This window comes from Lissotriton vulgaris, chromosome 12 (genome assembly GCF_964263255.1).
Source record: "Lissotriton vulgaris chromosome 12, aLisVul1.2, whole genome shotgun sequence".
Classification (NCBI taxonomy): Eukaryota; Metazoa; Chordata; class Amphibia; order Caudata; family Salamandridae; genus Lissotriton; species Lissotriton vulgaris.
The window spans coordinates 154,390,031-154,416,885 of NC_141700.1; the positions used below are offsets into that span (position 1 = coordinate 154,390,031).

Consider the following 26,855-nt stretch of genomic DNA (forward strand, 5'->3'; position numbering starts at 1 on the left):
CCTGCGCTGGGGTTGGAAAGCTCTTTCACGATGTTGAAGAGTTCCTTGCAGTTGTGTGCGTTGTTGTCCAACCGGTCCTTGAAAGCTGTTTTCTTGGCGGCGCGGATCAGCTGGTGGTGTTTCCGGGTGGCAAGTTTGAAGGAGGTCCTGTTGTCCGGTGTCGGTTCCCTTTTCCAGACTTTCTCGAGGGCTCGGCAGTTCTTCTTGGAGCTCTTGAGTTCGGCGGTGAACCATGGGGCCTTCTTGCTGCCGGGTCTGCTAGGCGGGGTCCTCAGTGGGGCGAGTTTGTCCGCGCAGTTGCTGATCCACTTTGTGAGGTTGTCTGCGGCCTGGCTGGGGTTCGCTGAGCTGGCAGGAGGGTGCTGGCTCAGGGAGGTGGCGAGCTGGTCTGCTGTGATCTTGTTCCAGCTTCTGCGGGCGGCCTGTTTCTGGTGGTGGTGGGTCGTCGTTCTCTTGAAGGTGAAGTGGACGCAGCTGTGGTCCGTCCATTGAAGCTCTGTGGCGTGGCTGAAGTCGATGTCTGTGCTGGAAGAGAAGACTGCGTCGAGTGTGTGTCCGGCGAGGTGGGTGGGGGTGGACACCAGTTGCTTGAGTCCCAGGTTGGCGAGGTTGTCGAGCAGGGTGCTGGTGTTGCGGTCGTTGTTGTTCTCCAGGTGAAAGTTGAGGTCTCCCAGGAGGATGTAGTCAGCGGAGGGGAGGGCATGCGGGCTGACGAAGTCGGCGATGTCCTCGCTGAATGGGGTGCGTGGTCCCGGGGGTCGGTAGATCAGGGTGCCTCTGAGGGTGGTGTTCGGGTTGGTGTGGATCTGGAAATGCAGGTGTTCGGCGCTGGTCAGGGTGTTGTCGGTGCTGGTCGTGAGACGGATGGTGCTCCTGTGGACGATGGCGATGCCTCCTCCCATCTGGTTGGCGTTTCGGTCCCTCCGAACGATCTTGTAGCCCTCTGGGATAGCGATGGCGATGTCGGGAGCTGAAGAGGCGTTCATCCAGGTCTCCGTGAGGAAGGCAACGTCAGGGGCTGTGGCGTCTAGGAGGTTCCAGAGTTCGATGGCGTGTCTGTGGACGGAGCGGGTGTTGAGCAGGATGCACTTGAGGTGGGTGCTGCTGGTGTTCGACTTGGCGGGTGCTGGTGCGAGGCTGGTCCGGGTGCAGGAGAACTTGCAGGTGTGGCAGCTGAAAGGTCCGTGGGTACCTCGTGGAGCGGCTAGGTGGCATTCTGGGAGTCGGCCGGTGTTGAGTGCGTTGAGGGTGGCGGCGGAGTACGTCAGGCGGGTCGGTCGGGGTCTTCGCAATGGTGGTAGGAAGCACAATTTGAATGACACTTGAACACAGGGCAAAACTAAATGATGTAAATCAAAAGCAGAGACTGGCCTACTTTCCCGGGTGCTGAAGTGGTCTAGGCTGATGGGCACATGAGCAATAGAAAATGATGCCCTCGTAGTGAAAGGAGTCAGTGGATGACGTGTGCTGACGCAATGGTGGTAGGAAGCACAATTTGAATGACACTTGAGCAGTCCAATAGATGAATAGGGCTGACCAAAAGAACCTGTAAATAAATCTGTCTATTTCCAATTGTTTTTATTAAGTACATGATGCTGGCGAGCCAGTTAAAGTGTCTCTAGACAAAGCTAAAAAATAAACATGCGTTGGATAAGCCCGTTGGGCATGAGTTGGCTTAGCCAGTGCTTTTTTCTTTTTTGCCATTTTAAAAAAAAAAAAATTGTGGGAGCTGGTAGGCCATAGTAAATCTTTAACAAACACTGGAAAGGCAAATCTATTCCTTTGATCTCAAAAGGCAAACATTCCCTCAGCAGGTCCTGGAACTGAAGAGAACTAATTTGTATGCGGATGTGCCCCTTGTTAAAGGACTGAATTCTGTCACACTGAAGCTAGCCAGGAATTGAAAAGTTGGCTTACACGTTGCCAAGGCTGCATGGGTGCTGACTGTGAGCCCCTATATGTATAATCTATACTAAAATCAAAAAGTCTTGGCTAACGCCAGACCTAAAAAAAGAAATGCCTCATTGTAGTATTAGCATTTGCAAACATGCGCTTGAAACAACCCTGCCAATAAAAACACTCCGCCTACTTCCGAGACAATGAAGTCATTGTGGGCACGCAGTTTCCTAGTCTTGCAGCCTCTTTTTCACACACGGTTTGCATTGCAAACGTATCCCCCTTAACTTTCCTTTTCCACCGCCTCCTCTGGCGGTGTGATAGTGCATTTTCACTAGCTGCCTATGGTGCACCGCACTCTTACGCCTATATTGGAATTATTTTGGAGATGTGCCAACTTGGGAGCCGGCCTCGAACCCCTGGCTAGTAGGCTCAACAGCGTGTGATTCTGGGCAAATCATTTAACCTCCACGGGCCTAAAAAGGTACATATGACGTCTAGGTCTCAGGTAAAGCACTTTAGTGACCTTGGGCCACGTTTGCGCTGTGTAAAATTGAAAGAAAAACGACACAACCGGTGTTTCTGGTCTCACCCAGCTCTGGTGACCCACTAGCCTGTCCAGGAACCGCACCTGCCACATTTGAACGCGCGCGTGAGAGACACGGCGCGCGTGAGAGGCAGGCGCGCGCCCCTCCCTGCCGAGGCCCCATCAATAATGCAGTGGTCGATGCGAGGCTGGGCGTGAGCCGGGTGCCCGGGCAATTATACGGAACAAGAGTCGCGGGCTCCACTCTACCTGCTCGACCTGTCAAGTGACACTTAACCAAACAGAGAGCGCGGCGGTGGGCGGGGGAGCGCCGAGAAACACACCTACTTGAGTCACGGCTGCACCCTCGGCTGTACCTGTGCGCTTGCACCTGCCTGAGTGAGAGAGAGACCCCTACAGGAGCCCAGAGCCGGCGCACAGGACCGCCACCCCCCGCTAGAGACTCTGTGCTGCGCCATTTCTCGAGTTCACTCTTTGCCACGGAAGGCGCTCGCCGGCCACCGTCCTTTCTTTCTCCCAGGCTTGGGACCAGAAGCAAGCTTTCCCCCTAAAAGTTGTAGTGTGAGAGAGTTCGCTTTCGTGGAAAAGCGGGCGAGGCTGTGCCAGGTGGGCGATGGGCACCGAGGAAGAGGACTACAACTTTGTGTTTAAAGGTAAGTTACCTCCCCTCCCCCTTTCTGTCTCTTTTGGTTAATTGTTAAGCAAGAGACTTTGAATCATTGCCAGTTGTTTTGTGTTGCTGCAGTACCGCAGCCCGGGCTTGCTGTGCAGTGGGCACGATATCGCCACCTGCCTAAATCAGGCTAAAATGGCTGAAAAAAATACTTGTTAAAGAAAGAGGCTTAGGTTTAACATGCACCCCCTCCTCTCTTGCATCTGAAATTCAATGCAAATGCTCTCTTCCCTCCCAGAGCAAACAAGGCCGCAGATTGATGCTTCTGTGCACACCTTGTTTGACTTGGTGAGTGGTGGGACACACCACAAGTGTGTTTAAACAACCAAGGAACACAAGGTTGTACAATGCAAACGCCTGGAAGGCTCTTTAATGTGCACCTCAATCGTTGTTCACTATAAAAACCTAGTGCCGAGGCTGTAGTTATTGGTCCAGTAGGGGCGGTGGCACCGTGGCTGATAGGTGTGAAGAGCCCCACTGCGCCATAATTATAGATTGCAGTTTCTTTTTCATCCCTGATTTCTCCCGTTGTCACTGTTTCCCTGCTTTCTCTTCCTCATTTCTCCCAATTCTACCAGGCACTTTCTTGCTCTGGGTCAAAGTCTGATGATGAAAAAAAGCCCAGTCCCCTTAAGTGTCCTGCACTAATTAAGCAGTGGTCAATACTTCATGTGTAATGTTCTACCAAATTGTAATGACCTCTTCTTTTGCAGGTTTACAGGCGCTTGTGCTGTACCAATTCTGTTTGTGGGTGTGTCCATGCACAGCCATTATTATTTTCATGTGTTTTTTTTTCTTGTGTTCATTTTTTAATTCTTCAGTTAGCTTAATGTATTTAGATTGGTTGGTTGGTTGGTTGGTTCGATCTTGTCCTCAATTGGAGACAATTTGAACTTGTGTTGCAACTCTTAACCTGCCAAAAATAGAATCAAATATTATTGGGGCAAGCGTGTGATGCGGAGTTCAGAGGTTATATAAAGTAGTTAGAGTTTGTTAACTGCTGATAATGTTTTTAAAGAAGCCTCCGCCATTTAGGTTACATCTACACTTCCCTGGGGAATGTTGCAATGTAGCCATGATGGCTAGGATTCACAGGCAAACTGCATTACCTACATATCTTAAGAGGCGTTCACTCCGTTGGATTCCATGGCAACAATATCCATCCAGGTTTCTTGAAACACCTTCATCGTCTAGATTCTGGCAAGGCTTTTACTATCATTGCTTCTTGAAACACTTTTACCATCTAAATTTCAGGAACCATCTTCACAATATAGACTTCTTGAAATGTCTTCAGTATCTAGGCTTCTTGAATCATCTTCACTATCTAGGATTCTTGAAAAACACTCACTTTCTAGGCTTCTTGAAACATCCTCACTATCAGATTTCATGAAACACCTTCACTATCTAGGATTCTTGAAACATGTTCAGTATCTAGATTTCTTGAAACATCTTCACTAGCTAGGATTCTGGAAATGGCTTCACTATCTAGGCTTCCTGAAACATCATCAGTATCTAGAATTCTTGAAACTTCTTCATAATCTAAACTTCGTGAACCATCCTCACTATCTAGATTTCTTGAAACATCTTCATTGTCTAGGAGTCTTGAGGCATCTTTACTATCTAGGCTTCTTGACACATCTTCACAATCTAAGCTTCTTGAAACATCAGTACAATCTAAGCTTCTTGAAACATCTGTACAATCTAAGCTACTTGAAACATCTTCACAATCTAAGCCTCTTGAAACATCTTCACTATCTAGGATTCTTGAAACATAGCTACTATATAGATTTCTTGAAACATCTTCACTATCGGCACTACTCTGGCTGCGATGATTTGCTATTCTGCTGCGTCACTGCGGGACTTGAGGGGCCATTCAAGCTCCTGCCGCTCCGTTTTTCCTGGGCGGTTTAGGGGCAAACGCTGCTGCCCGTCCTGCGGCTGGAGGCCTGCCTTGTCTTGTGTTACAGTGTCACGCCAGATAACTGCTGATGCGAGGCATCTTTGTATGCTGCTGAACACAAGGTCGGTAGGTCGTCATGCCCTGCACATCCATGACCTTTTGGTCAGGGAAAATCCTCTGTGCCTGCTACTGACAGAAACCTGGCTCGGAGAGGCTTCCCACCCGGATGTCTTCTCCGCCATTCCGCCAGAATACAACATCTTCCGGCAGGACAGAGCGAAGGGGAGGGGAGGGGGAGTAGCCGTGGTTGTGAAAAAGTGCGTCTCCTGCTCAGTACTTCCCTTGAACCCTATTGGGAATGCCGAGTCGCTTGCCTTCACGATCAGATTGTCCCCGGGTCAGGCCCTGAAGGGGCTGTTGATCTATAGACCTCCAGGTCCTGTGGGTTCCTTCTTAGAGGATCTACAGACAGTTGTCTCCGAGCTGGCGCTATCCACTCAGCACTGCATTGTGGCCGGCGACTTCAATTTCCATCTGGATGTGGCGGATGACCCTGATGCGGCCAAATTGATGGATGTTACATCTCCGCTTGGTCTTATTCCTTGCGTATCAGGGCCAACACATGAGAAGGGGCATACCCTGGATCAGGTGTTTTCATCTGTTCGGCTTATGGAGGTTGCTACCCTGCAGATGCTCTGGACCGATCACTGGTTGATCAGCTTTCTGGTGCTGGAATGCGCGCGTCCGGATCACAGAGCGCCTACCTTGCTTAAACCGGCCTCGAGAGCGCTTCATAGAGTAACTCCTGACTTGCTCGAGCAGGCACTGCTGGAACACCCCTGTCCTCTCTCGGGTGACCTGGATAGTGACACGGAGACTCTGCAGCGTTGGCTTACCGATCGGTTGGAAGATCTTGCTCCTAAGGTTGTCCCCCGGTCCACGGTGGCTCGGCATTCTGCCCCGTGGTTTACGGAGGCGCTCCGTGTGGCTCGTAGGCAGTGCAAGGCGGCCGAGAGGGCCTGGCGCCTTGTGTACGATGGGGAGGCTAAACTTGCCTACAAGGCGGTGTTGAAGGCTTACCATCGGGACATTCTCGGTGCCAAGAGGGTTTATTTGGCTAGGTGGATAGAGGCATCTGCGAACTCCTGCAAGGAGATCTTTAATATTGTGAGGGAGTTTACGATCCCCAGCTCCCTTCCGCCCCCTCCAGCTTCGGCGGATGTTTGGGCCTGCGATCTCGCTGGTTTCTTCACAAATAAGATCAAGGCCATTCAGGCCACCTTCGTGGAGGAACCGGATGGAGGGAGTGGTGCGAGGCTGGACTTTGGATTGCCGCAGACTGCGGCGGCAGTGCTGTCCGACTTCCCTACTGTTACCAGCGAGGCCTCTCTTACGCTGTTGGCCAACCTCAAATCTGGCTCGCCACTTGACCCCTGCCCTGCCAAATTTTTGGCTAGGATGGCGGCAGTGGTAAACCCTTTGGTCAACCCTATCCTTAATGCCTCCCTGAGGGAGGGACTGGTCCCTAGCTCTTGGAAAAGAGCGATGGTGATCCCCCTCCTAAAAAAACCGGGCCTTGACACCGAAGTCTTGGCGAACTACAGGCCTATCTCGCTGTTACCAGCACTGGCGAAGCTTACGGAAAAACATGCCCATGGCGCTCTCTCTAGTTTTTTGGAAGCCAATAATCTGCTCCATCCATCTCAATCGGGCTTCTGACCTAATTTTAGTACGGAAACAGCTTTGATAGAGGTGACTGAGATCATCAGGGAGACTCTGGATGCCGGCGGCAGGGCCATGCTGGTCATGTTAGATCTCTCGGCGGCTTTCGACACCGTCCCCCACAAGATGCTTCTAACTAGGCTTTTTGACATCGGCCTGAGGGGGACGGTGCTGAGGTGGTTTACTTCTTTCCTTGAAGGCCGCCGCCAGACGGTCTGGGTTTCCCAGAGCTCTGCCGAGATGCCGCCATTGGGAGTTGGGGTTCCACAGGGTTCTGTGTTGAGCCCCACATTATTTAACATCTTTATGTCCCCTCTGGCGGCATTGGTAGAGGAGTATGGGGCCCAGATCGTCTCCTATGCCGACGATACGCAACTCCTCTTCACATGCGGGAAAGACCAAGAGTTTGTGGGAGAGAGAATCCGGGACTGCCTTGCGCTGGTCTTCGACTGGTTCCAGCGGAACGGTCTGAGGGCCAACTCGGGAAAGTCTGAGATTTTATTCTTTGGTTGCGTTGCCGATCCTGAGTGGCAGCATTGGTGGCCGTCCGACATGAGCCCTCCTGCACAGTCCTCAGTGGTGGCCAAAAACTTGGGCGTCAAGCTAGACAATCAGCTGTCGCTCCGAACTCACATCCTTGGCCTGGCCGGCACCTGTTACGGATTACTGAAAATGCTCCGCAAATTCTTGCCTTTGTTATCTGAGGAGCACAGGAGGATTACAGTGCAGGCTCTGGTCGGTTCGAGGCTAGATTATGCCAATGCTCTTTTTCTCGGCCTTCCTGATTATCTGGTCCAGCGCTTTCAGGTGGTGCAGAACTCTGCTGCCCGGGCGATCTTTGGTCTAGGGAGACGAGCTCGAGCGTCTGGGTTGCTCCAGTCGCTCCATTGGCTCCCCATTAGGAAGAGGATCCAGTTTAAATCCTTGACCCTGATGCACAAAGCTCTGCATGGCTCAGGAGCGGGATATCTGCAGCGGAGACTGACTTTTTATCGTCCAGCTCGTTCCCTCCGCTCGGAAGCCCTGTGTAGAGCGGTGGTTCCACGGGAGAGGAAGGCCCGTGCGGGAGGGCGGTCTTTTGGCTACAGAGCCCCCCAGCTTTGGAATCTGCTTCCATTTTCTCTGCGGAGCACTGCTAATTTGCTCCAGTTTAGGAGGGGCCTGAAGACCTGGCTTTTTAACTCCTAGTCTGTTTTTACTGCTCATTGTTTTTGTTCTGTTTTGCTGTCTGTTTTTAGCTGTGTTGTGTTATTTCAATACGAGTTGAGGGTGGAAAGCGTCGGGACACTCCTTGTGAGTAGCTGTACGCTATACAAAAACTCAATAACATAACATAACATAACATAACATCTACATTTCTTGAAACACCTTCACTATCTAGGCTTCTTGAAACATCTTCACTGTTTATGATTCTGGAAACATCTTCACTATTTATGATTCTGGAAACATCTTCACTATCTAGGAATCTGGAAACAACTTCACTAGCTAAGCTTCTTGAAACATCTTCACTATCTAAGATTCTGGAAACATTTCACTATTTAGGATTCTGGAAACATTTCACTATCTAGGCTTCTTGAAACATCTTCAGTCTCTAGGATTCTTGAAACTTCTTTACAATCTAAGCTGTATGAAACATACTCGCTATCTAGATTTCTTGAAACATTTTCACTGTCTAGGAGTCTTGAAGCATCTTTACTATCTAGGCTTCTTGAAATATCTTTACAATCTAGGCTTCGTGAACCATCCTCACTATCTAGATTTCGTGAAACGTCTTCACTATCTAGGCTTCTTGAAATATCTTTACTATCTAGGCTTTTTGAAACTGCTTCACAATCTAAGCTTCTAGAAACATCCTCACTATCTAGATTTCGTGAAACGTCTTCACTATCTTAGATTCTTTAAACATTCACTAACTAACTAGATTTCATGAAATGTTCTCATTATCTAGGCTTCTTGAAACACACTCGCTATCTACATTTCTTGAAACATCTTTACTATCTAGGGCTTGTGAAGCGTCCACACTAGATATACTTCTTGGAAGGCCTTCACTACATATGGTAATTGAAGTCTCTTCTTATATAGGCTTCTTAAATGGCCTTAAATAGCTACGCTTTTGTAGAGGCCTCTACTATAGTGCTTTGGTTGCAGCCTTTGTTATCTCGGGTTTCTAAGCAGCCTTCACTGTTTAGATGTTCTGATTGGTATTTACTAACTAGGGCTTTTCGACTGTCTTTATTATTTCGGCTTCATGGGAGGCCTTTACTGTCTAAAGCCTTTGGTATGATTGAAGATGGCAGTGTGGGGAAAAAAAATTGCGCAGAGAAAGTCTTAGATTTAAATGATGCATTTCATGTATGCTTTCAGTTTCAATCAGTAGCGGCTGCTACCGTGCATGGGGGGATGGAGGAGGGGGTTAATGAACAAACAAAAAAAAGGACCTTAGAACGGCCGACCACAGCCTCCCCTGCTTACTCTTCCTTCCTGCAGTCCCGTCTGCAGCAGGAAGCACCCGGCACTCCGGCTCCCCTGAGCAATCACAACATTGCATGGCAGCTTTGTGATTGGTCTGAGGCCCATGGATCGTCGCTCAGACCTTAACAGGGAGCCTGAGCATGTTCCTAACAGGCTGTTTTAATGCAGCCTGGTAGGAACATGCAAAGTGCGCATGAACTGGTTGGTCGGCCCAAGAGGGCCGGCCAAAGAGTTCATACGCACTTTGGGAAGGCACACCACTTCTCCCACTTCTCCCCTGCTATGGCTACCCCTGCCCCACACTGCGCACAGGCTGCATGCAATAGGGAAAATAAAATGACAAAAACGATATGTTATTGTCATTTTAGTTATCCTTTTTGTGCAGTGGGGCAATACACCTCCGCCTTAGCGGCGGAGCCGCCACTGGTTACAAAGATGTTTCTAACCGAACGCTGGTATGTTATATGTTCATATATTAATTCCTGGGTAAGAGAGGATGAATATATGCACTTGCTCTCACAAATACATTCACACATACAGAAAATACATCTAGACACACATACGGAGTGACCCCACTGAGCAGCATTGGCTACAATTGCTGTCAGGGAAGCCAAGATACCTATGCCTACCTGGCAGCCTTTTCTGCGCAGTCTTCAGCTTTCACAATCGAGGCCTCATGAGGGGTCTTCACCGTCTTGGCTTCCTAGAAGGCCTTTTATATCTCTGTTTCCGGGGCAGCCATTTGCTTCCCCAGCTTTCTGTAGGTCCTATGCTGTTTGGTCTGCCCTTTTGCGGGGTGGCATGGCAGAATAATAAATGCATGCTAGCAAGAAAGAGACTGCAGCGACTTCATTAACATCTCTGAAAAGTAAAGGGGCTACTGTGTAGGAAAACTGGAAATTATGAAACTGTTAGAAGTGTTGAGTGTGGTATTGTGCGAAAATAAGAGGTCCCGATTAAAAAAAAAAAAAAAAAAAACAGATAAAGAGCTCTTTTGGTCAGCATTTCTTGGAGAATATAGCTCCTTGCCCCTGAAATTCTCTTCACATTTTCTCTCGCTCACATGGTTTTTAATTTCAAATACTGGTTTTCTTGTGGAAAAAAAAGCCCTACAAATTTTTTGTCTTTTATATCAAAATGTCCCTACACCAAATCACACTTTTTTTTAAAACAAATATTTTTATTAAAACAAAGCATCAGTAAAAAAAACACAGTACAGATGAATAATGTCACATTCAACACATCACCCACGGGGGTACTGGGCACAAGAGTACATACACGTCAGGAACCTTACGGGGATGGGGGTGCATCAAAAACGGCGTTCCTGGGTGGCACACAGATCTCTCCTCTATATTTATTCCAGGGTCCCCATATTGAAGCCCACTTTCGAGGGCAACCTCTTGCCATAAAAACAGTTTTTTTCTGGAACATGCTCCAATCTAAGTTACTCTTCCAGGTCTCAAGCGTGGGAGGCTGTTCTGATCCCCACTGCTGGGCAATGTTCCTTTTCGCTATCATGAAGCTCCATGAGACCCACTGTGTCTGTGCGGAGTTAAGGTCAGTAGGTTCCCATATGTTAAGGAGGCACTTCCTCGCCTCTGGTAGCAGGAGACCCCCAAAACCTCATGAATAGTTTTGTGAATCGTACGCCAGTACTCAACAATATATCGACACTCCCAGATAACATGGAGGAACGTCCCCACGAGACCACACCAACGTCTACACCAGGGCACAAGTCCTAAATAAAGAAGTGGGGGTCGCTCAGAGACAGGAAGTGATGTCATGGAAGGTAAAAACCTAGAAGTGGGGGGACGCTCAAATACGTGAAGTGACGTCACGACCGGAAGTGACGTCACAAAAGGTAAAAAAACACTCGATCTACACTTGGTGGTCCTCTGCTGTTGTTTTGCTTTTATGGTGTATGTGTTTTCAGAGGTTATTAAAGGGGTGTTCTTTCACTTAAATAACGACCCTGTCTGGCCATTGCATCTTTATTTTGACTGTTAAGACGGCGACAGAGCATCCGGTGGCCTAGTTTTCCGTCTCATACCAGATGCCAAGCATGGCTGTCTGTACCGACCTTGTTATGGGGGCTTGGCCGTCCCTGATGCAGAGAGGCCCGGTATTTTCAACACCCTGTAAGAGTGTAGAAGCTGTGCACCCGAAGGCTACCTCACAGAGAATCCCCAGCGCCATTTGCTGCAGCACACAGGAGTTGACAGACCGGCGTGGCGCCTTCCCAAGCAGAACGTCACGAAGCACTTGCCACAGACACGCACAACTGGCGGCCGAGAGCCTCCCATCAGAGCAGTAAACCTCTGCAGGACTGACTTGGGAGATCGACCCGTGAGGGCGAATACTGCTATAATTTAAAGCCCAGCTTTTGCGCAGGGGGGACGGCGTCCACCCGGTAAGACCCCTTAAAATAAGTGGGGGGATGCTGTCCACCCGCGTGGTACCCCGACTCGAGCCCTGGTCTACACAATCCGGTATCACAGACCCATCTGTACAAGGCGGGGCCCGTAACATAGACCCTATGTAATATTTTTAATTGAACGAGCCGCAGCCGTGCAGGAATGGAAACCACTTTAGGAGAAGACACAGCTGATTGCCAGTCCTCGTCATCGAGTTCTATTCCATCTCGCACCCACTTATCCCTCAACTCGCTAAGTAGGTCCGCTGTGTGATTAATTAACTTCTTCTAGATCAGGGAGATCGCTTTGTCGGGGAGGTGACCATCTAAAATTCTATCCTCTAGGGGCAAAGCCTCCGGAAGGTCAGCGTCCACAGGCAGGGCCCCCTGTAGTGAATATCGAATTTGTGCATAGCGAAAATATTCAGATCTCGTCAGCTCGAATTCATTCTGCATGTCCTCAAATGACTTAATCCTCCCCTTCCTCCAGATGTCTTTAATGATAGAGATTCCCATCAGGTCCCACTTATCAAACCCTCTCGTCTTCCAAAGCGTACCCAGCCGCTCTGAATCAAAAAGTGGGGTAGCTAGTGTCAACTTGTCCCTCCATCCCAAAGAACTTGTGGCATCGTGCCAGATCCGAACCGCATGCCAAGTCGGTCCTGCCAAATCTAATTTCATTGGCTTAGAGTACAATGCCCTATTATATCTGCCTCCAGGGAGAAGCCATCTATCCATGGCATAGCCGGAATCGGCAACTGGGCCATATGTTCCATGATTGATCGCGGCCTGCTGGGCAGCCCAATATTACGGTTTAACCCCTTCCACGCTGATGACGAGCTGGGCTCGTCATGGCGTAGCCTCCTCGCACGCTGATGACGAGCCCAGCTCGTCACGTAACATGCGTTTTTAAAAATCTCAGCGCAGGAGCGGAATTCCGCTAGCGCGCATGAGGTTAATGTCAGGGAGGGCAATGCCTCCATCATACCAGGGGAGCGTCAGCTTTGCTAAAGCGATACGGGGTCTGCCCTCCCATAAAAGGCTACGCTGCAACCTCTCCACCTCACGGATATAGCTAGCCGGCACTGCATCCAGGGAATTTTGAAGGGCATAAAGGAAACAAGGCAGAGCCATCATTTTGAAAAGAGCCGCTCGCTCCAACAAAGAGAGCGGAATTTTCCTCCAGTTAGCGATGTCACTACTAAGCCTCTGCAAAGGTGGAAGGAGATTTTTGGCGTACCTGACTGCTGGGTCAAGAGAGATTAAAATCCGCAAATACTTGAACCCGTCCGTACTAATCTGAATGGGATAATTTCGCGGGGGGATCGAGGGCTCTCCTCTGAGGACAAACAGCAGAGATTTCTCCCAATTAATGGAGAGCCCGGAGTTCTTACCAAACGAGGCCATGACGTCGCACACAACAATTAGGGACTTACGGGGAGAGGTTAAATAAAGCAGAATATCATTTGCGTACAAGGAAATTCGGTCCTCCCAATCAGGGGACCACTGAATGCCCCGGATAGATGGCTCCCAGCGCAACCAAGCCGCCAAGGGATCCAAGACCAGCGAGAAAAGAAGGGGAGAGAGAGGGCACCCCTGCTGAGTGCCACGACCAAGACGAAAGGACGCCGAGACCCGATTATTTACCACTATTTGGGCGAGTGGCTCAGTGTATAACAGGCGCACCCAGCCTATAAATTCAGAGCCAAATCCGAATTTAGTCAGGACCGCCCACAGATAGGACCATTCTACTGTATCAAAAGCCATGGTTGTATCAAGTGAAGCAATAACGGACGGTTCCTGCAGGGTGTGGGCCCTGGCTATCACGCCATGCAACCTACGTAAATTCTGAGCCGTGTTTCTATGGGAATAAAGCCCGATGGCTCAGGGTGAATCAGCCCGCTGACCACTTTCACCAGCCTATTGGAGAGAAGCTTGGCCAGAATTTTGGGTTCCGCATTCAAAAAAGGCACAAGCCGTTTTGGGCTTACCCACCTTATGGATCACCACCACTGACGCAACTCTCTGATCACTTGGCAAGATCCCTTTCTCCCGGGCCTCAACAAACATACCTTTGAGGTAGGGTGCCAGCTTATCAGGTCTGAGCTTATACAGTTCAATTGGGAGCCCATTTGGTCCCAGCACCTTCCCTGAGTGCAAAGAGCGAATAGCTTGGGCTATTTCATCAGTTGTGAAGGCGCTATCAATAAAATTGCGGTCCTCACAGGAGAGGCAAGGGAGCCGTATGTCCTGAAGCAACAAATGAGAGTCCTCCTCCGGTCGATCTGAGACCGAGGTATAAAATGTACATGTATTTATATAGCGCAAACAGTTTGAAAGTATGCCGCAAAGCTATCAACAATACTCTGGGGATCCATAAGCGAAGCTCCCTCCTCTGTAACAAGTTCTGGGACGACACGGTCAGCCCAATCCTTTTTGTCCAACCAAGCAATTAGTTTCCCCTTCTTATCCCCGAGGTCATAAAGCCTGCCCTGCTGCTCCCTGCCAAGAGCCCTGGCACGATCAGTGACCAGTGATTTATAATCATATTGTTTAAGGCTCAAAAGATGCAATTTAGCCTGCGTTACCTCCTGTTCCAGTTCCCCCTCCAAACGACCAATCTCAGTCTCTACATCAACAACCTCTCTATTCCTTTCCCTTTTTGTTCCAGCTATCAGTGACCGAGCCTGACCCCTAATAACCGTTTTGAAGGCTTCCCAAAGAGATATGGAAGAGGACACCGAACCTTCATTATCCACAAAGTAATCATCTAAAGCTTTGATAAGGTCTTTGCGAAGCTTGGGATTACGAAGATACCAGGGGTTAATGGGGGCCACCCTACCTGCCGTTCCCGATACTATACAAAGCCGGAACCAAAGCAGGGAATGATCAGAAATACCCCTGGCGAGATGAACAGCTTCAGTGAGGTAAGATGCCTGAGCCGTCGGAACCAAACAGTAGTCCAGGCGGGAGAGGCTGCCATGGGCACCGGAGTGAAATGTGTATTTCTTCTGATCAGGATGAAGCAATCTCTATCCGTCCACTAAACCCAGTGCATCAATAAAGTCGGGTAGCAATCATATGGCGCGTCCCATATCACGTGGAGGTTGTCTATCCATAGCAATAGACATCACTGCGTTGAAGTCACTCACCAAGATCAACAGCCCAACCGGCAATTCGAGCAGAAGCTTTCCCAAATCAGCAAAGGAAGTGGACTGCATACCTAGGGGGACATAGACAGACAAGAGGGTAAGAATCTGCCCTTCCCATCGACCTGTAATGCCAACATATCTGCCCCTATCATCTTCCCACGTGGAATCTATCACCAAAGGGAACGCCTTCCGCGTCAGGATACCCACCCCCCTGGAACCAGACGTGAATCCCGCATGGGCCACCAACCTGTACCCCATTATGTGCATAGCCTTACATGAATTACCGACTAAATGTGTTTCCTGAAGCAGAACCACATCCGGTGCCTGGTGTTTAAGATACTGAAGAACCACATTCCTTTAATTTTATCCCCCAGCCCATTCACATTTCAAATCAAAACCTTCAGTTCCCTACCCCCCATCATCATGGATGAAAAGGAAGTGACAATCCTCTGCCTGCTGCATGCTACTCAAGTACAATATGCTGAAGTCAACAACAATCCACCCAACTGGTGAAATGAACGTTCATCCCCAACTCCCCCCCCCCCCCCCCACCCCGCTGCCCTGCCCACTAGGCTTAGAACTGCCTATTGAAAAACGCAGAGTGCCTCTCGCCCATAACATTCAAAATAAAGAACGAAAAGTACTTAGGGTGATAGGTCATAAGAGCTCCGGTCAGCACCCATAAAGTCATAATGAAAAGTCTGTTAGAATACAGTTATGCAAAACTTAAACCTCTCGCCCCCTCCTCCATTGAAAAAAAGGATACAGCACGTCCCACCCCATCCACACCCACACTCCCCCACCCACCACACAACTAAGGTACACGGCTGGACGTCCATTTAGGAAGGTTGAACCTCAGAGTCACCATCTCCTCCCTGGTCCGCTCGATCCGGAGAGCCACGAAACTCAAGCCACTCTGACACTGTCTCCGGCTGATCAAAAAAACATGCCCTGCCATTCCCCTCAACTCTAAGACGGGCCGGGAACAACACAGAGTACTTCATGCCTCTCTCCCGCAGGTCACGCTTCACTGACAAGAAGGATTTTCGTTGCTTCTGCATTCTTTGTGTGAAGTCGGGAAAGAAGGCAATAGTAGCATTCTCAAATTTAAGGGGAGCACTGGCTCTTGAGCACTGAAGGATAGCATCTCTGTCTCGGTAGTTCAGGACTCGGGCCAACATGGGCCGCGGGGTAGCGCCCAGTCTGAGAAGGCCGCCCGGGACCCTGTGTGCCTGCTCAAGTAACAAAAAACTTGCTGAGGCCCTTCGGCTGCAGATGCCTGAGTATAAGATCATCGACAAACAGGTCTGGGGCCTGCCCCTCCGACTTTTCAGGTACACCCAGGATGCGAAGATTGTTGCGACGAAGGCGGCCTTCATAGTCATCCAACTTGAGGCCAAAGGCAACAAGCGAATCACGCTGCTCTCCGACCTCCTTTTGCAACTGGGAGACGTCTTCCACGAGACTGGAAGTGCTTTACCTTTTCGTTTAGCTTCCCCATATCTGCATGGATTAGGTTAATATCTCTGGCCATTGAATCCATCTTATGTTCCAGCGAGGTTTTAACCCCAGATATCGCGTCCATGACATCCTGACATGACATGACATCCTGACATTAGAGCTCAGGTTCATCTCCAGCCAGCGCACCCTTCACCGAGTCCTCCTACAGCCGTCTTTTTGACATGTCTTTAGTGATTGTGTACCTGTCGAGCTTATTTGATTGAGCTGGTTTAGACCCTCTGGTGCCAGTGCCCTTCACCCGCTTCATGCCCAGATGAGTAGAGCGCTATCAGGGGTAACCGTAATTCTGGACAAGGGCCCCTCAGAGTCCACAGTAGCACCGACGAACAGTACAGCCCAACAATAATATGAACGCCGAGATGCACCTCCAGAAGATCAAACAGGAGAGGAGGAACGGATAATAAAACGATTTGGGCATAGGGAGTAGCGTTCCACAAGTCAATTCCGCCAGCACCCCCCCCCCACTTCAAGTCTTCAACAAATCCCCATTGATGAAAGCCCCAATAACAGGGCCGCCGCACTTCTGTAACCTCCACCTGCGACAATATCTACAAAACACCAGTGGGGCCCCTCACAGCAGCGTAGCGTTCAGAGGGCCCAGCACGGAAGGGGCGGAGGGGGGGGGACATCCAGTAACACAGCCGCAGTTTACTAATAGCGATTCCGGGGCCAGCCGTATGCTCCTCACCTCACAGCGCCCAACAGCGACGTCTTCCGCCATGCAGCGCAGCCTGCACTGTCAATTCAGCAGGCATGGCTAGTTATCCACCGGGGAGGGGGAATGGAGGGCCCCACCAACTGGCCACTGATACACTCAGAGGCGATACCGATGCACAGTCCAGCCCCACAGGTCCCCCACCTCAATGCCAGCAGCGTCACTAAATCGCCGCTGCAGAGAAGGAGGGAGAGGGAGGGGCCCGTCCCCACCAATGTCGCCCCTTTGCAGCAAAACAAAGGAACACCAGGGGGGGGCAGGGAGAGACAACACCCCGGAGGTTAAGTTAATCGAAACTGCCGGGAGGGGACCCACTCTCCTCCCCCGGACCGGCACTTCAATTCAGACGCAGCGTTTAGCCAAGCTGCAGCCGCCACGGCGCTCCTTTCCGCCGCTACTGCATTTTCCGTTCTGATTATCCACCGCGGAAGCGCAGAGCCGCACAGTCCAGCGGCAGGGTCCCCGATGGTCCGCTTGGATCCTCTTGATGCTGTGGCCCCAGCTTCCGGCCAAACCGGAAGTTACAAGTAGCCGGGTCGGAGCCACAACTACAGGTTCCGGCTTGCGGGCCCACACCTGGCAGAACGAGGTCGGCCGTCACAACGCCTCTGCAGGGGCTGCTGACCGCTCCGGATCGGCGGCTGAGATCTCGCAACACCTCCGCCCCAGGGGGATGCACTCCGGACAACAGGATGTAAATGTAATGTAAATTGATACTTGTATAGCGCACTACTCATCCGCAAGGGTCTCAAGGCGCTTGTACGAATACCGCTGTGGAACCCATCCTGGCTTTCCCTGTGAGGCATCCACTCCTGGGCACCCCCAAGGTGGAGGCCAGGCATCCTTAGCGTTGTGGGGGCCGTTGTGGAGATTAAGCAAGCTATTGCCCAGAGTTGCAGAGTGGGACTCCATGATTGGAATAGGCACCGAGGCGAGAATTATCAGGTCCGTGGAATTTTGAGCCCAAGACCCGCCGAGGCGGGGAATTGAACCCTGGTCCCGGGCTAGACCTCTGCATCAGGGTCTACCGCTCTAACCATTGAGCCACACTTCTCCACTTGATGGAGGATGGAGGAGCAGAATTGATTAAGGGCTCACCGAACACGGAGCTCTCTGACTACGCGGCCATCTCTGATCCCGCTTAGCCCCACCCCACCACCAAATCACACTTGATGTGTTTTGACTTACTTTAAGTGTTTTACAATATGAGAAGTGAAAGGAACTAATAAATGTCTGTTTTTGCTTATTTCCTAGAGGAAAGGGCACACGTCATTCCTTCTTAGTTATCTTATGGCTCTGTGTGGTGCGATGGCTATGTTAACAACATACTACTGACAACCAGGTACATAGGAGTTCTTTGTGGCGATGCTAGTCTCATGCAGAATGTCACACCATGCCGGGAGATTTTTGCCAATTACCAGATACCATACCAAGGCACCAATGGAAAGAAATTTTTAAAACACCTGATGGCGAACAGGATGGAGTGGCTTATACTGCACTACCTCGGAGTCTAGGCTGAGCAGGTTTCTTGCTTATAACGGGGCACGTCATTTGCTGGATGAAAACTTGTCTTTGGAACATTACAGTAGATCAGAAACAATGGTATGTTCCACATCTACCTGAACAATCAAGTCCTTTTCTTGAGCCCATTTCATTTAAGGACAACTCTCCCGTAACCCAATTACTAGGAGTTTTTCCACTTCACGCAGTTCGTAATTGTGACCTGGGCTAACATTATGCGAACACTTACTGCAGCAGAGGAGATGTTTCGAAGGCTGTGTTGTTTTCTATTTCTTTCACTGTTTAATTGATCCTGTGCAGCAGACAATTATAAATGTATTCATACTCGTATAACGCTTAACTCTATGAAAAGTGGCTCCCCCAGAGATCCCGCACCCCTCCGGATTCTTAAAGAAGTAGCCCCTTCCATCATCCCCGCCCTTACTCAGTTGATTAATACATCACTTCAACAGGGAGTGGTGCCCCAGGAGTGGAAGAAGGCAGTGGTAAAGGCCTTATTAAAGAAACCCACTCTGGACCCTGATAACCTGGCGAATTATCGGCCCATTTCCTTACTCCCTGGAGTAAGTAAAATTGCGGAAAAACTCATCAATAAGAAACTCTCGGAGTACCTAGAAGCTAACAACAAGCTAAAAAATTCCCAGACGGGCTTCCGACCAGGACAGGGCACGGACATCGCCCTCCTGGCGGCGGTAGAGGAACCTCGAACGCTGCTAGATGGTGGAGGTTCAGTGGCAGTGATCCTCCTCGACCTCAGTGCAGCGTTCGACACCGTGGACCACCAGCTCCTCATCGAAAGGCTGGCAAAAGTTGGTCTGGAAGGCACAGCCTTATCCTGGCTCGCATCCTTCTTGACACAACGTTCTTATCAGATCTGGGAGAAAGACGCCCGTTCCTCCGAAATGTCCCTCCAATGTGGTGTGCCTCAGGGCTCCTCCCTGAGCCCTACATTATTCAACATATATATGTCCACATTGGAGGAAGTTATCACCCCTTTCGGAGTGAGTGTCATCAACTACGCTGATGACACACAATTAGTGGTGTCTTTGTCCCACCCTCAACATCAGAAACCCGATCTCCTTAACTGCCTCACGCAGGTCCATCACTGGATGAATACATCAGCACTAAAATTGAACGGTGCAAAAACTGAGATCCTTGTACTCGGCCCAAAAGGAACCTCACTCCCTTTGGACATGTGGCCAACATGTCTAGGTCCTCCCCCAGACCCAAAGAAAGAGGTGAAAAGTCTGGGTGTCTGGATCGACTCAGAACTCTCCTTTGCCCCACAAGCAAAAAAGGTCGTAGGGACCTGTTTCGGTCTGCTAAAATCCTTGAGGAAGGTCCTGCCCCTTCTCCCTCCGAAATCGCAAAAACTTTTAGTCCAGGGTCTTATTATTTCAAGACTGGACTACAGTAATGCGATCTACTTGGGTGCACCGGAAGCAACACTGACTAAATTGCAGAGGATCCAGAATACCGCTGCTCGGATCATTACCAACACCCCGGCCAGATCATCGGCCAAGCCTGCCCTCAAACTCTTGCATTGGCTCCCCATAAGGGAGAGAATTAAATTCAAAGCCCTATGCTTGGTGCACAAAACCCTGAACAACCAAGGCCCCCCAATTCTCCGAAATTTCATCACCCCTTACAGAGCCACAAGATCCCTTCGCTCTAATGCAGAGAACCTTATAAATGCCCCAAGGTCCAGGAAAGCACGGACAGGAGGAAGACGCTTCTCGGTCCATGCGGCCCGCCTTTGGAACTCCCTCCCGCGAGATCTTCAACTGGAACCCCAATACCTCCGTTTTAGGAAACGGTTAAAGACACATCTCTTCCCCTAGCCTTATGCCTTCCCCGTAGACTCAGCCCTCAGTCATGTCTCTAAGGTTTTTTTCATCGCTGGGATACTTCCGGGTGACTACGCGCTTTATAAAAATAAATAATAATAATAATAATAATAATAATAATAATAATATAACGCTTACGATGAGGCATTGAGTCGCTTTTTCAGCTAGTAGCTTGCTACTCCCGAACCCAAGATTAGTAGTTGACTACTTTTTTTTTCTTTTTCTTGTGCATTTGTTGTGTTTAGGTTTGTGCTCTTGATTTCATGTGTGTTTAGTAGAGTTTGGAGTAGGGATAGAATAATAGGATGGCTGTTCCCTCTAAATGTTGTCTAGTAGTCGAAGGCTTGTTCTGTAATGTAGGGCTTCCTACTTGCACCAAGCAGGTGGCCCGTTGTGCTATGATCAAGTAGTCAACTGTCAGTCGCCCACTCTTGCCTGTTATTCAGTTCCCTCTGTGGTTCAGTAGATTTTTTGTGATCTCCCCTGGACTTGTTATGAGGTCCTAGGCTAGTTCAAAGACCATGGTGGTCCCAGGTACTTGGTAGCTGAACCAAACTCCTGCACATTCTTCCTTGAGGGTTACTGGTGAGTGAGGACTCCTCAGTGGGAGTCAGTGACTGGTTTGTGTTGACAGCATGGTACTGACCTCACCTCTGAGTTCTCCGGCAGTGAATAGACTGAAAACGGAATCAAGGGATTGATCTGGAGCAGAAAAGATTGCAAGCCACTCCTTAAAGAGAAAATTTCACACCCTTTCCTGGCATCCAGTTTATTACTCTCTTGCACATGAAATGTGGATGGAGGGAGGTTCCTCTGTCTTAGACAGAGAAGCAAAAAACCAAAAGCACTCAATTTAGTTTTCCGTATGCCTTCTATATGAGAAAAATGTATTTTGTTAGATATTAGAACCATTGGCTCCCGGCTAACCTGATCAAACAATATTGCTCTCTTCTTGGCTAAGCAGAGCATGATGGCGTAGATAGACCCCAGTAGGGAGTGGGGAAAACCGAGGGCTTATAAGGTAGGAGGGATGTGATGTTTTATATGGAGGTGCACCAGGAAATGAAGCTTGAGTTCACAGTGCAGATGGTTGTTGTAAGACCTTGAATGTGAAATCTATTCTTGGAGCGAAGCCAGGGCGGAAGGCAGATCTGCATAGGTAAAAGCTGCAGTTTTTTGCATAGTTGGCTCAAAGGTCCATGAAAGCTTGTTTTGCTGGTTAACTTCAACAGCTCAACATGCTATTCTGATGTTTTCCCAGTGACTTCATGCTTGGGGCTGCTTTTGGACCTGGACGGCTGCCCTCACTCCGCCATGGAGTCCTCCATGGCCCACTTCTAGTATCTGCCTCCTGCACCATGGGGCTAATTTGAGATTTTTCCTGCAGCCAGTTTTGATTTTAAATACAGCAAAGCTCTTCCAGAGCTCCTTTCAGTATCTGAAAGTACTGTGAGGCTTTCATGAGCTAGGCTTTCGATACTTCTTTTCCTCGATACAAGTTTTTCTAGATACAGATTTTCCCTGGGAACAATTTCCTAGTTCCTTCTCCCAGACAGACTTCCCAATTTTAATTTCTAGGTTTATAGTCATTATGATTGCCTCCTTCCCAGTCTCCCATATTAACGGGCTACATTAGCCATTGCTTGTGAGTGGCCATGTCTCTGTACCATACTGATTTCCACCATTCTGAACTCTTCTAAAAGCAGAAATCTGTCTTTCCCGCATCACCACACTCCAAATTTCTATTCCTCTAATCTCTTTTAACCTCACCTCCTGTCTCCCTCCTGCACAGTCAAGTTAGAATCCTCTTTGATTCTTGAAGGTAACTGCACAGTCCCAGCTGCTCAGCATTTAAAAACTCCTTTCAAAACTGCAAAAATCTTCATATCTTGTAGAGTGTAGGAAGAGAACCAAGTCTGTCATTGTGACATAATTATGAGACCGATACAGTGATGACTAAACTAGATTACTGTAACAGTTTACACACAGGACATCAGTTTGGCAACCCAAGTGCTTTTTCACACTTCCTCTACACCAACCCAACCCTCCATCTCACAGCCTGCTGACTCTCGGTCAGCAGCCGCGCCCTTTCTTAACTTAATATTCCTGTCTACAAAGCAGTAGTTGACCCCTCCCCTTACCCTGGTAAAACCTCATCGTTCCACACTCCAGATAGGTTGCAATTGCAGGGATTTTTAGTTGTTCTGGAAATAATTTCTCAGAAATGAACAGCTACTATCTGAAGTTCACACAGTTGAATGCAAAATGTTTGATGTATGGTATTTGTGGCAGTCGATGGATTATGTCTTGACAGGATTAGTTTTCTTCGCTATAGTGGAAGAATCAACCCTGATTGATCAGAATTTTGCAACTTTATCCTTAATATGGCAGTTTTAGCAATATTGTCCTTGTAATAAGAGCAAAATTATGTAGTTGATTGCTGTGGATCATGCTTTTCTCTGTCCATTGCTAGTAGCTGAATTTATTTTAAGAATGCTAAAGTTACCCATCATAATAAGGTTGTTCATTAAAGTGTGAAGATCAAATTATAGCAAAGTTGGTGCACATATAGGTCACTTAGTAGATGAAAGCAAGGACATTGGGCATCCCATTTGAATTGGCTCCATCAATCTAAGCAGGTCATCAAGGGATTGGATGAACTCCCTGTTACATCGACTTAAAAAAAAGGTCAAGGTGCACTACTTAAGCGTTTTTAAAAACTGTTATCTCTAATAAGGTAAACAGTAATTTCTTGTATTCTTGAAGGTTCTTTATTCAATTCAGTTGAAAAAGCTATACACAGGGTCTACAGCCGACACGTTTCGTCCTCAAGGGACTTCTTCAGGGCAGGATGGTAGCTAATGGTGATGTCCCTGGATCTTCTCCCGTCGTCGAGGGGTGTGTAAGTTTATCCACGATGTTATATTATGGTATATGTGGCAAATGTAGGAAATAGGAGAAAATTAACCTGCTTGAATTTTTGAGTATGTTTGAACTGCCATCTTAAACACTTACAGATCCCTCTTTGGGCATGGGCTTGAACCTGTTGGAAATGTAAATCCAATTTGAACCGGAGACTGAAAAACTATACAATGAATAACCATTCCGTTGTAGAATATGGCCCAAATGGTTCGACAGTGTGAATTTTCAGAGTTGCTTCAAGCTGTTATTTTTGAGAAAGTGGATGTATCCCAGGCTGAAGTGAGAAGTGTGGCTCAATGGTTAGAGCGGCAGACCCTGATGCAGAGGTCTAGCCCGGGACCAGGGTTCAATTCCCCGCCTCGGCGGGTCTTGGGCTCAAAACTCCACGGACCTGATAATTCTCGCCTCGGTGCCTATTCCAATCATGGAGTCCCACTCTGCAACTCTGGGCAATAGCTTGCTTAATCTCCACAACGGCCCCCACAACGCGAAGGATGCCTGGGCTCCACCTTGGGGGTTCCCAGGTGTGGACGCCTCACAGGGAAAGCCAGGATAGGTTCCACAGCGGTATTCGTACAAGCGCCTTGAGACCCTTGCGGGTGAGTAGTGCGCTATACAAGTATCAATTTACAATTTTACATTTTACAAGGTACAAAATTGTCAAGAGAATTCTTATCCAGTAACTTTCTTATAAGTTTACAGGTGGCGCTATAGATAGATATTTTTACAAGATTTGCCTGAAAATATCTAATATTAGCTTTCTCGGATGGGAACCTCATAGAGATATGCAGAAAAAGGCAGGATAATATTATTTATTGTGAAACAGAGGCATCTGATTTTATAGCGTCTGAGTCCATTCAAAGACCAAGTCTCAGAGTGATAGGGATCTATTCATAAAAGTTTATTTCACAGTATGAGGTAAAAGTGTTTCTGTAAAGGTATACTGTATGTGTAGTGTACCAAACCTCAGCTTTGGATCTAGCTAATATTCAGATGTTACCAAAGTATTGTGCATTGACCAATATTAGAGGCGCTCAAAGCAAAATACTTTGCTTAGCTAACAGAAGTCAGGAGATAGGATTCTGTGTGTGCTGTCCACCACTGAGTCAGAGTGCAATTAAGTTGGTATCCTTAGCTTGGTTTGTGAGATCAGTGCTACTAGGTTAAACAGAATCTAGTATGGATGATTGGTGGCCACAGTTGAAACTTGGGTTTGCGCTGATGAAAGCAGAGCATGATTTAAAAGCTAAAAGACAGTGATACGAAGGAATCTAGCATATCGCTTTGTATTTTAGATATAAAATCAAATTCTAAAAAGCGGTCACATTCCAATTAAAATTAACATTTTAAAATTTCGATTTTTTTTAATTTGTGAATTAAATATAATATTTAATAATTATGTACTTGTTTGACATATACTTTTTCTCTATTTTTGTGTATTGTTTTGATCTTTAAATTATAGGAATTCCTTAACCCGGCGTCCCACTCTTCTAGTAGATATTCAGTCTTGGTCCATAGAAGTCAAAAGAATAAGAACTGTTGAACCTAATGTACCCCTTATGAGTGTAGAGTGCAGGAGGAGAACTATATCCTCAAATTGTCACAATTATGAGGCAGTTACAGATACCAGACAGAAAAACACTTTCTCAACTTGTCTAAAAAAGGATACAAAAATAAAAGTTTTCTCAAAAAGGTGATTTTAATTGTGTGAGCTGTTATACAATCTGTCTTTAGGGGTGTCATTTTTTTTATTTTTAGCACTCTGAAGTCAATCATAAGATGATTCTTTGGATAAAAATGAAATTATCCTAAAGCAAAACTAAATACTTGGAGACAGAATAGCTGTCAGACACATTGTGTCATATCATCAGGGTATATAGTGAAAATTATATTTTGACAACTCACCTGCTATGATTTGCTACATTTTAGGGGTATTCCAAGTCGGACAACTTTCAACTTTGTTTGACTTTTTTTTTTTTTTTTTAAACAATGCAAAGTGGGGAAACTTGCTTAGTTAATTTTTTATTTACTTTTTCAAAATAGCCTTTGATGGTAGAAAGTTATCTGTTAGGCAGAGGGGTGTTAGGTAATGGATTGTAGTAAATTCTATTTGTCTAAGAGGCTACCTGCTTGTTGGCTGTTGGATGGAATGACAGATAATTGGCAGGCTAATGAGCATCCCAGTGGCAAATTTAGTAATGCTACGAATGAGGCAAAAGCGGTGCTGACAGTCATGAGTATGAGTAAGCCCTTTCAATACTCTAGCTTGCTTCAACCACAGGTGAGGGATGTGGTTTTATTAGTACCATGGGTGCCAAGTGAATATTTTACTGCAGTAAATTTGCATACTTTTAACATGGCTATTGATCAACGTTTTGACCAATCGGACATGGGGATGCTGGTAGGTATATGACTGTGTAGAAGTTGAAACCTGATTGTTGTGACTATAGCCATGATGAGCAAATTATGTAACGTAGTGAGAGGTAAATGTAAGGACCCTCCTTCCAGCAGGAGGGGTGGGGGTGCATCAAGTAACATTCAAATAGTATTTGTGAAGGTTTAAGGGAGTCAGTACATAATAAAATAAACTCCACGCTGGAGACTAATTCCACTCTGCGATATTAATAGAATACAAATAATGTAGGCATTTATTTAGCTGTGTAAAAAATTCCATAATCAATTTATGGTTAGGTTGGTGCTCAATTTGAGCAGTTGTTGGCCACCACCGCTCATTCCTTGGGATGGGACTTATTTTTCATCATCTGGCTTGGCGGAAAAGGAGAAAGAAAGACGAAGATAGAAAAGCTATGACAAATGGAGGAAATGGATGAAAAATGAACTTGCAGTAGTACTGCCCCCTCGTCCTATCAGACTCAGTTAAGTCTCTAGGCATCACCCTTGACAAGAACTTATCAATGGAGCCCCACATCAAAAGCTCTGCAAAAGGTGCTCTTTTGTCTCTAAAACACCTCAAGAAATTGAAACCTTTTCTTCCCATTATGACCTCAAGACAGTAGTTCAATCCCTAGTCCTCTCTAAGATAGACTACGGGAGCGCCATCCTAACAGGGACTCCAAAAGTTCACCTAGTCCCGCTAAGAGCAGTGCTTAACAGGGCCGCTTGACTCCTATCTGGAGTAAAAACAATTTAACACATCACTCCAACTCTCAACTCCCTCAACTGGCTTCCCATGGAAGGGAGGTGTATTTACAAGCTGGCCTGCATCACACACAAAACCCTTCACTTTACGGCCCCCAACTACCTGAACAACAAACTGGTAAGAGCAGGTAAATCCAGAACTCTGAGAAGCTCCAACTCACTCCTTCTTATCCCTCCGAAACTGAAAAAGAAAACCACCCAGTATCGATAGTTTTCTGGCAACGCTCCCAGGATGGGAAACACTCTCTCTAGAGTCCTCAGATGCAACCCCTCCTTCTCCTGCTTCAAAAGGGACCTGAAACTCCATCTCCTTAACAAATACTTTCCTGACCATCGTCAACTAACCTAGACTTAATTATCTGAGATGACTCCTCTCTCGCTTGTCATTCAAGGAT

General features: G+C 47.8%; 1 protein-coding gene across 1 annotated transcript in view; it reads left to right on the top strand.

The window, feature by feature from the left end:
• Nucleotides 1-2,128: 2,128 nt before the first annotated feature.
• RAB25 (RAB25, member RAS oncogene family) overlaps nucleotides 2,129-26,855 on the top strand; it is a 69,855-nt gene continuing 45,128 nt past the window's right edge. Inside the window, exon 1 of the mRNA XM_086947652.1 lies at nucleotides 2,129-3,096. Within this exon, the coding sequence (XP_086803778.1) occupies nucleotides 3,057-3,096 (40 nt within the window). The 5' untranslated portion in view covers nucleotides 2,129-3,056. The remainder of the gene's footprint in view (nucleotides 3,097-26,855) is intronic.